At 39.1% G+C, this 11,497-nt stretch overlaps 1 protein-coding gene across 1 annotated transcript; it reads left to right on the top strand.

Annotated features, from left to right (window-relative positions):
• Positions 1-4,568: 4,568 nt before the first annotated feature.
• LOC138358930 (cytochrome c oxidase subunit 5A, mitochondrial-like) lies at positions 4,569-9,321 on the top strand. The gene is made up of 4 exons (XM_069317375.1): positions 4,569-4,729; positions 5,818-5,930; positions 6,602-6,772; positions 8,950-9,321. Exons 1-4 carry the CDS (start codon positions 4,651-4,653, stop codon positions 9,043-9,045), a joined length of 459 nt encoding a protein of 152 aa, XP_069173476.1. The 5' UTR covers positions 4,569-4,650; the 3' UTR covers positions 9,046-9,321.
• Positions 9,322-11,497: the final 2,176 nt, after the last annotated feature.

Genomic DNA, 11,497 nt, shown 5'->3' with positions numbered 1-11,497 from the left:
CAGACACTGGTCGTGGAGGGCGGTGATTGGTCCAGGTAAACCTAAGCAACACGCGCCAAGTTTAAACACCTGTTGTCGTGACGAACGTGGCCTCGTTATATGTAGTGTGACGTGTCTCTCCACAGTGCAGAAATTTATGAGAAAATAATTGGAATGACTCTTACCCTTCCATTACCTGCCTCCCGCACCCATGTCTACCGTGATTGATCTCTGCTGTATAAACAGTCAGGAAGTTGTTGTTTTAGATTCACCTTCTCGGAACAAAACTTCCATTCGGACAGGTTATCAAACAATCATTGCATTCAACGATGTTTATATTAAATTTTGAAGCAGCATGGGGTATACAACTGTCAAAGTGACGAGGTAAGATAGGAATTATCAGGCGAAAGCACTTAGAAGGGATATATGAGGATAAGGATTTAGACCGGACGAAGGAAAGAAATGGCCAACCACTTGGAATGTTGGGAATTGAACGCTGACCTGCAAGAAGCGCGTCGCTCTACCGTTCAATCCAAGTGGTTGGGGGAAAAAACGAGGATTGGGGGTGTTTAAAGTGGGTGATGTCAGAATTAATAACTGTGGTTTTATGTGAAACTAATTTGACAACTTATTCAAATTGGTGTTTTTTATGGTGCAATCTATATGCGAGTTATAAGTGGAGACCATTTAGATATTTTAAGAAGTCATTTAAAAATTCTAGCCGATATTGATCATTAGTAATACATGCAAATGTCTGTCTCAATAACCTAGTCTAATATAACAGAAAGTCTGTCCGTGTACAAATTCCCTGCATATACACTAGGTCATCTTGGCAACATATATCACCCTTGGCATCATGTCTCACCCTCAGCTACACGTCTCACCCTTGGCATCATGTCTCACCCTCAGCTTCACGTCTCACCCTTGGCATCATGTCTCACCCTCAGCTACACGTCTCACCCAAGGCACATGTCAACTTAACCTTTTTCAACTACATCATTGTTTGTGTAAACAAAGCTATGTAATCCGTATTTCTGCAGCAACCTAAACTATACGGTATACTGGTTGCTCATAAATAATACTATAGCTTTTGTACCCGGCGTTACTTGGGTGCTGAAGGCCACATCAACGCTACACACGACTTTCATGACTGTAATCATATAAAATTTTAGACCAACTCCTTTAGATCAATATCAACTCCTGCCTTCCCTTTCACTCCTGCCATTGTGTGAGCATTGAAGGGAGTGACTCCTGACCTGCAGTTTGAGAAAAAAAGCTATTGTGGTTAAGGGTATCAAAAGTCTGTCACAGGTCAACAAATAAACCTATTTGGGGTACTCATTTTTGTCAAGAGCTGCATGCGGCAAGTCAAGCATATTGATTAAAGTTGTGGGTCTGAAGTAATATATTGGCAAAAGCTATATACTTAGCTTTTGCCAATATATTACTTCAGATTATAAGAAGGGGACACAGGTGGAAACTGAGTACCCAAATGAGCCACAGGGACGTTAGAAAGAACTTTTTCAATGCCAGAGTAGTTAACAGATGGAATGCATTTGGCAGTGATGTGGCAGTATGGCAGTCTAATACCTAATTAGGCATTAGGCAGTACGGCTGACTTCATACACAGTTTCAAATGTAGATATGATAGAGCCCAGTAGGCTCAGGAATCTTTACATCAGTTTGATGGACAGTTGAGAGGCGGGACCAAAGAGCCAGAGCTCAACCCCCGCAAGCACAACCCACACTGCCAGTTAACAGTGTACGCGTTCCACAGGGTAGTATTCATGTTCATTCCGTTTTCTCGTTTACATCAGTGATTACTAAGTGTCACGCAACACCTGAAACCAATTATGTTTAATTGCTAATGATACAACCTTCATAATTTTATAAAATGCTAACTCACTTATTCTAAATGATACAGTGGATACAAAACTCAAAAATTTACAACTGTGGCTGACTGCGAACAAACTTACCCTTACATTGAAAAAATAATTTATATATTGTTCGGAATTAAGTCCCTCAATCAAATTAGACTATCAATTAGCAATAATTAAGAGCAGAGTAAATGGGGAAATTGCTTGCTGTTCATATTGACAACAAACTGAACATATACGAACAACAAATTGTCATATACGAAATATAAGAGAAAGTCTCTAAAACAGCAGACATTTTCTCTACAATTCGATACCTTGCTCTGCCTTGGTAATATTTAATTATTCACCCACCTACCCATCTCACCTACGCGCATCTACAACTCAAAATTACATACGACGCAATCTTACTCGATATAAATCAGCAATCAGAACAATAACAAATTCCAATTACTCAGGACACCTATTGCAAAAAATTACCTGTATAAAAGAGGAAATGTATATGTTTATCTCTCAGAATGTCCGGCAATATGTTTAATGTTTGTGATGTGTGTCTATATATGTATGAACACGTTGTACTGAACGGGGTGAGAATAGCTTGAGCTACCTCATCCCCTTGTGTGTATTTTACCTCAATAAACTTATTTCAATTTCAATTCAATTCAACTTACTGCAATCCATGATTATGTTAAGCACCTCACACACTCTCAAGTGTACTCTGTATCTATCAAATTCTGAACGGCAATGATAATCCGGAAGCTTGAACAGAACCCATGGGCACCACACAAGAAACAAATATCTATTTGATATTTCTAGTGAGACTTAACCAAACCTGCAACTAGGCTTGCTGAACAAGCACGTGTGCAGTAGATGACGAGCAGGGGGCCCACAACGCAAGCAACAAAGCAAGATAGGACGCAACTGGCGAGGCAACACAGAAGCGGACAACGGAGACAGCGGAGGAAAGAAACATCACGTGAAGGACGCCAGTGCTGAGTGTGGGGGGAGATAGCAAGATCTCCCATGACGTTGAAGACAGAAGATGCTCTACACCACCAAACAATGTAGATGGTGATTCAGGCGACCAGGAAATATGGGGCTTCCCTACATCACTGTACCCTCATGCTCCGCCCTGAAGGCGTGTCGAGAGCTCGCCGCTCCGTCCCCGGTCCCCTCGCCCACAGCAATCTTCTCTGTGAATTTCCTGTGGCTTATTTTACTTATTATATATAAGTTTTATAACTTACGAATTGTTTTACCTGTTACACTAGATACACTGTAAATTAGGCTAGTTTCCCGCGAAGACTAATTATAATTATCCATTATTTACAGGTTATACATCAACCTTGGGAACCGGTCGGCTGAGCAGACAGCACGCTGGACTTGTGATCCTGTGGTCCCGGGTTCGATCCCGGGCGCCGGCGAAAAACAATGGGCAGAGTTTCTTTCGCCCTATGCCCCTGTTACCTAGCAGTAAAATAGGTACCTGGGTGTTAGTCAGCTGTCACGGGCTGCTTCCTGGGGGTGGAGGCCTGGTCGAGGACCGGGCCGCGGGGACACTAAAGCCCCGAAATCATCTCAAGATAACCTCAGATAACCTGTCCTCTTACAAAGAACGTCGCTTTTCGCTCGTATGCGTTACATACAGCCAAAAATTGTCGTACTAGAATTGTCATACGTACAAAAGTGACGTACTGTCCCGTTTTCTGTTTTGAGTCCGCTGGCAGGTTAGGTGAGGACACTACATTGACCGTTTTCTTGACCTTGGGAAACCTTAGGAGGGCGGATACATTACCATTTAGTACAGTTAATTCAATTATAATGCCACTTATTGTAAACCTTATACTGTAATTCACTTATTATCTACTACTTTCAGTTATGCCACTTATTGAAAGCCTTATAATTTACTTATTATTTTCAATTATATTACTTAGATGTTCATTTAATTATTAAATAAATATTTAGCCCAAGCACAAGTATTAATCGCCCTCCCAAAGTTTCAAATGTTGATATAACAGAGCCTATAGTGGTCTCTAGAGCCTGTAACTCATAATCGGGGATCCAGGGTTCGATCCTCGAGGCGGATAGAAATGGTACATTATGCACGTTTTCTTTCAACTAATACCTCTATTCACCTGGCAATAATAATAGGTGCACGGGAGTTAACCCAACTGTTGTGGGGTTGCCTCAAGATCAATAGTTGACCTATTCGACAACGGGAATTATACCTTGAGGGTACAATTAGGTGAGTACTATTGGGGAGGCCGGGGCGGCAGCGTCTCCAGTCCTCAGAACCCCTAAACTTCCATTCTATATCTTACAAGCCTTATTTATTATCTTAAGGGTTTTCACTTGTCTTTGTCTAAGATAAATGAGATGGTAAGATGACAATAGTAATTCATTTTGTGTGTTAAAGATATTTAGAGTTTTGGGTTTAAATGCTAATCAGTTGTGTTATTTTAGATTATCAATGATTTACAACCCAGTTCTTACTCGTTTATTCAACATAATACTATATAAAGTATAATAGATAAACATAATTATAATGATAATACTGAGAATAATAATAATAATGAAAAATAATGGATACGAAACCTTGATTTTAGATAGAATAATAAGAATATTCATAATAATTAACTTTTTTAATTTTTGTAATAAGTTTTTGACAATATTAGTGCAAAATATATAGTTATGAGAGAAGTAGTGGAGGAGGTTCTGAGAAAGAGAGAGTGTGGTTGTGTGGGTGAGCCACCATTACTGCAGCAGCCGGCGGTCGTCATCCACCTCTCCTACCACCATGTTGCGCTCCTCCATCACCAGGGCCTCCTGCCTCGTCAGGGCCGCCGTGCTCCCCACCACCTCCAGGCTACCTGCAGGTATGTTCACACACACACCACCTTGGTGACCACTCCTGGGACCCGACTCTCACCGCTCACCGGACATGTTTGCTTGTGTAAACGCGAACCATTAATCGAACGGCTTGTATAGCTGGGAGGTCATGTGCTCGCTCAGGTTAAGCACCGGTGGATCTGGCCACTAACTGGATGGGTTACACATGTACGCCCTCGGCAAGAGTGTCCGTGGTAAGTCTTACGGCTTCCTGTCCCCCAGTCTGCTTTTTATCAGGTAGATAACACATTTTTGTTTTAATTGTTTAAGGTAAATCTTCCATGATATGAAGATTCTCTCTCAATTTCCGCAATTTCAATTTGCCACAATTTCTCTCGCCACCTCAACGTTGTTTATCCACAAGAGTAAACACAATTTTTTCCTATTGACTTAATTTAGCTTGCCATTGTTTTGTAAGCATCTGAAGGACGTCTAGTGTAGTAGCTGGGAATACAATACTGTAGTAGCTAGGAATACAGAACTATAATATCTGGGAATACAGTATTGTAGTAGCTGGAATACAGCGCCGTGGTAGTGGGAGTACGGCGCCTTCCTAACACATTTGAAATGTAGTTCATTAGTTATAAATTATTTCATGTTTCAACATCTACCTGTAAAGTACTTTAGGCATTGGAAACTTTTAGAATATTGTACCACAAATATGAAGTTCGATTCAAAGATAATTAACATAGGTGTAAATGTGTTAGTTACCTCTTAAAATGATGGCATGAAAGCCTGGGGATACCTCTCTTGATAGCCAGCAATCAAAACCTACTAACTCTAGGCTATGGTGGTATTTTTTTCCATATCTCCAGTTTAGTATTGGCTCTTTAGAAGCCAGATTATTTCCATTGCTTGGCTGAATAGTTTTTTGTGAACTGTTCAAATGGTTTAGCTTGGGCTAGTACATAATTATTTACACTTTTGCTTTCTTTATGTACTGTACCAAGCAGTGGCCTAGTGGCAGTGCTCAAGCTTTAAAAAGTTTCTTTTAGTTCACTGATAAATTAATTTAATTTTCTGGAGAAAGGGTGTAGGAAAATAGCAAGTGAGCATAACAGTATTTCTCTTGCAGCCACAGCGAGCCGCAGCATGTCCAAACACTCGAAAGAGACTGACGAAGAATTGGATGCTAGATATGAAGCTTATTTCTCAAGGCCTGAAATTGATGCTTGGGAAATTCGTAAGGTGAGTGTAGGGTTTAGAATTTTGTATACAACATAGTACACTCTTAGTCATGTTTACAGGTACACTGTATTTTGATTTCTAGTATGACCTGGCCGCAGGGATGCTAAGCCCGAAAATACCTCCAGGTAACTAGGTACAAATACCAGTAACTAAGAGGTGTGGCTCAAAGAGCAAGATCTGCTTGACATACACTAATGGATTTTATATTGGTACATTTACTGCTGCCTCCGCTGTTGCTGCCACTATTACTCCACCTACAGCAGCTGCTGTTCATTATATTAATCTTCACACTCTTGGTACAATACTAATTTGACCACACTATTTGTATCCCAAAATATGCTGGTCCTTAGATATCTCTGATAAGTTATAGCCAAAGCCTATATAGTTAACCTTAAATTCAATACTATTACATAATGGCACATTTAAATGAAATTTAAGGATTTTTTTTTAAATGATAAAATTGACTACCCCATTCCTAGGCACTAAGTTGTGAGAGGCCACACTGCATCCTGCATACCTAACTCAAAATTCAGACTAGTTAAAATCTTAATTTTCAATTACAGTACATACAAGGCTCCAGTTTTAGCCTTAAACCTATTAAATGTGTAATATAATCTTGTCCTTGCTTTAATGTTTTAAATACTTTAAAGGATTGTTATGTTGCTTTCCAGGCCATGAACGATTTGTGTGGTATGGATTTGGTGCCAGAGCCTAAGATTATCATTGCTGCCTTGAAGGCCTGTAGGCGCAACAACGATTTTGCTCTAGCAGTTCGCTTTTTGGAGGCAGTGAAGGAGAAGTGCGGTCGCAAAGAAAAGGCTATTTACCCATACATTCTTCAGGTGGGTTTGGCATGTGTTGTTGAATAGTATCTTAGGTATTGACTTGGAAACTTTTATTCTTGTAGTACAGCAGTTTATTTTGTAAAAGTGAGTTGAAAGTGACTCGCCCATAATTTTACCTTACAGTATTTGTTATCCGTAGTCGAGTACCATTTTTTTTTATTTTTTGCTGATTTTCATTTAGTATCTAATACCTGATGTTGATGAAGTCCAAAAAGTATTGTACTTATTGAAATAAAGCATTGTAGCCCATTTAAAACTTTCACAAATTTGTAATAGCCCAAAAAATGCTGCATTATTTTCTTGGAAGCTACAATTTTTAAGTATGATCATATGTGGGATTCATTTTATTACAATTATATTTAATTATTTAAATCGTAGAAATAAGTGAGCATTGTAATAAAATATTAGGTACCCACATTTGCATCATCCTAATGCTTCATACTTCAAAGTGTGTAGGCATTGAATTTGTTTAAATATAAAAAGCTTAATCTTCTTTCCATGTAAAAGAAAGAAGAAAGGAAACATTTGCATGCAAACTGAAAATATGCATAACATGGTTTGTTATACAGTATAGACAAGTTATACAGTGGTGTCGGAAGAGAGGGGGAGTGAGTGTTGTGGAGTTCAATAACTAGTGAATGGGGTGGGAAAGGTATTAAGTTGGTATTGTTATAATTAATTACAGTATAGTATATGCATGTAATGTACATGCATAATTGAGGCAGTTATGAGGCACATCAATGTATAATGTTATGTACATCCTCACACAATGTACTATACTCTAAATGCACTCCTGTTCCCTTTCAGTAGTTTTATTATAGTTCTGTATATTGTACTCAAATATGCAGTTTATACCACTAACATTACATTCCTGTGTTAAACTTAGTTATTTCTTTCTTCAGTGAACTTGTTGCACAATTTTGTTTTTTTCTTGTCTCCCCCCCCCCCCCCCTCTCCCACCTTCATCATTTGTCAGCATATCTTCCAATGCTAGCATGCCTATTTTAAGCTTTCCATTTTTCTTTTTACTCTACTGAAATTTAATAATTTCTGCATATATCTACACTGCACTAATATGCACCTCTGTTTTTTTCCCCATGGAAATTCTTTCTTATTTTTTTTTTTTTTGGGCACTAGCAAAACAAATCATGTTTGCATTTTTATTTTTCCTCAATTTCACTACTGGGCTGTTGATATTGAGACTACAGGTACTTGCTCCACCTATTTACATTTTCCTATGTATACCTTTAATATTTAAATTGTTTAGAAACCACTTTTTAGGACTTTATTAACACTTTGGCAGTTCAACCCCTCATTGCATTCCTGTCAGTAAGCATTCTGGGCTCTGAACAGCACATATCGAAAAGTGAAGAAATGCCGACATTTCTGTCCATCCTGGCCCATTATGAAGTTGAGTAACCAACCGAAATGGTGTCCTTTCTTCACTCTCTGATGTGTGGTTTTGTCACTACTTCAGCCACGTTATTGTGACTCACCGTCTGCATTCTGGGCTTCCCTGGCAGCTCAGTGATGCTAAACTTTTTTACAAACGTATTGTTTTCTATGTTATTGAGTTATAACTATTTTGTATCAAAATGATTGCAATGAATTCTCTTAATAGAAGCAACAACTAGTGAAATTTTTATGGACTGTGTGATAGCAATGAATGTATGAATGTTTATGAATAATAATCAGATGACGTGTTTTAGTACCATTAGAACACGAAGGTTAAATTTTCTAGGGTCATTTCACCTTTAACTTTGTTTTGATTTGGTACAAAATTTGATGTCGGTATGATGTCTGATAAGCACCTCATTTCAAATGAGGTAAGCAGGCAAGCAATTACTTTAATATGCTTCAATATAACAGTACAGTATCTAGTTTTAACCTGTATTCATCTTATGGTTTCTAAATACTGTACAGGTTGGTACATGAATAGACATTCTGACTCTTGTTAGCAGGCTCTGAGCTCATGTTAAGGTTTACCCAATTATTTTTGACTCAAATTTATTTACAACCAGGTTCCCAGTTACTGCTGGGTGTACAGATTAGTGCCTAGTCAATCCTCCCTGCCCAGGGCTCAAACTCTTAAAATAATCCTACACACAGGTCTGGTAAATGTGAACTATTAATATTTGTGTGAAGTAGTATTGATAACCTTGATTATCCCACAGGAGATCAACCCAACCCTGCAGGATCTTGGTATCAGCACTCCAGAAGAATTGGGTTATGACAAGCCTGAGCTTGCTCTTGCTACTGTATATGAATGAAATAGATCCCTGACTGCATAAAATTTTATTAGTGGCAAGGAATCCTTCCATAACGTGCAGGGATACTCTAGAGCCTGACAAGTACTTATACTTATGGATTGTTCATGGTCAGTAGTGATCTGAACATACGAGTTACCCAAGAGTTGTATTATAAATATTAATACAGTTCCCAATTTAATTGGGAATCGTTAAGTGTTTTGTAAGGGAAATGATTAATTTGTACAGTGGGAGATGATCCCAATTTTAATTTAATTCACAAATATATAATGTACAGGAGTTGTTGCATTTAATTTCACCTTATAGCATTGTAATGGGTATTCAAATATTTTCTTTAAAGGATGTTGCTGAAATTGGTAGACAAGTTATTTGCAGAGAAGGGGAACTGCAAACTAGGAATGAATGTAGAAATACTGGAATGAACAACAAAAAGCTGGGGTTACTTATTTCTACCACAGAAGTAGCCATTCCTTTGCAATGCCAACAGCACAGTACTGTACATAAATATTTTCTTTTCATTTACATGGTTAGAGATGTTACACATAATGTAACTTTTACAATGCTATCCCAGCTTTTACAATGCTATCCCAGAGCACTTTTATGTTCTACATGAACAGAGCTGGAGATGTAAACAGGTACTGGAGATGTTGTCGAGTACTTGAGCACAGATGATTAAAGTGCTGTAGCATTATTGCTAGAGCACTTTAATCTGTCGGTGTAATTAATGCTCCAGCTCTAGCATTACTTGCATCACACATAATTGTTATAGTACTTGTACATAGACAATCTTGGGTTACAGGCACAGTACATTAGCAGTGTGGAAGACTGGAAAATATTTATAATTCGGAATATCTCGATACAGGTTGAAAATCTGTTAGTGACATTCTACAATATAATGTTAAAGAGTACTAAGAGTTTTCAATGTTTATGTATTTGGCAAGTTATGCACCACTTCCCTTTTGCCACTTCCACCCCCTCAAACCTTTACTACTAACGTTGCTCTCACCCCTTCCACATCTCTCATCCCTCACCACCACCTACAGCTATGTACAATTATGCTTTCACTTGTAAACAAAATTACTAATTATGAAAGATAATTATTACCAATATGCAAGACCTGTCATTATCAAGGAACGTCTATGTTGCCGTCAACACCAATTTTCTGGCATTGACAGCCTATGGTGACCTGAGCAACTGCGGCCGCTACCAGGAGCCAGGTGACCATTATGGCCAGGACGGGGACCTGACTGTATTGCCCCATCTATTGCACAGAAAATTGGGAGCGATACACACACTATTTATCCCCTGGAAGGTGTTCATGGCAGGATGACCTGATGGGTCATGTGTGCCTCTACGTAGCATTGCCACAGGACTTGGTGACACTTTTCGTTATCGCACGGGACAATCTCCGTCAGGCACGCAAGCAACTGTTCCAGCGGGCTCCGGAGAAGGAAAATTATACTAAACAAAAACCACAACGTTGCCAGGATCATCTGAAGAAGATATTACAGCGCCGGTAGATAGTGAAATGGTACTGACCTCCACCAGTCCTAAGACTGAAACGAGTAAAATACTGGTTTAGAGCGCATACCTGAAAATTGCATCACTAGCGGGAGAACCAGAGACTTTAGGCCAGCGCAAGAATATCCCTGAAAAAAAACGTGTCCGTCGTAGAGAGCTGCAGCACATAGGTCCTCTTCGTCTCGCAGGTACATTTAAGCAGGTGGCGTGGTCTATTGCATGATGGTATGAGGATAAGGTGACTACATGCTGTCTGATGTTGGGCCTTGTTTTAAGTTCAAATTTATAATTTTTGTTGAATAATTCTGGGTAGAGGTCGGCGCAGAAACCGGAAGTTTCTGAATAATAGTACAATGTGAGGCACATAAGGCCTGGTTTTACAGAGTATATCATGAGGTTATCTTGAGATGATTTCGGGGCCTAGCGTTCTCGAGGCCCGGTCCTCTACCAGGCCTCCTTTGTGTTACACACCCCCAGGAAACGGCCTGTAGCAGCTGTCTAATTACCAGGTACCTATTTACTACTAGGTGAACAGGGACACCAGGGTGAAAGAAACTGCCAATTTGATTCCGCCTCCACCGGGGATCGATCCCGGAACCTTAGGAACCCGAGCGCTGTCCACTCAGCTGTCAGTATACCTACAATATTGATCATTTTTATGTCAAGGTTTCAAATGATATGCGAGTACGCATATATCTTGATCCCGTATTATGTTTGCATTTTATTGTTTATTCAATTGACGTCGTATTTCTTTACCTCAGACATGCTCGGTGCATCATATTAGTTTTTAGGCATTTGTATTTCCATACAGTATTACTAGTTTGGTTAAGAGTTTTTGGCGGGTTGCTAACACTACTAAAGTCTTTAACTTTCTCTTTTTTCTAGTTTATTGTCATTTTGTGCATTACCAATTGTACACTAAATTTATCCCATT

The sequence above is a fragment of the Procambarus clarkii genome, chromosome 87 (assembly GCF_040958095.1).
Source record: "Procambarus clarkii isolate CNS0578487 chromosome 87, FALCON_Pclarkii_2.0, whole genome shotgun sequence".
In the NCBI taxonomy this organism is placed as follows: Eukaryota; Metazoa; Arthropoda; class Malacostraca; order Decapoda; family Cambaridae; genus Procambarus; species Procambarus clarkii.
Note: the sequence above shows the minus strand (reverse complement) of the source record. Positions and strands in the feature narration are given on the sequence as shown.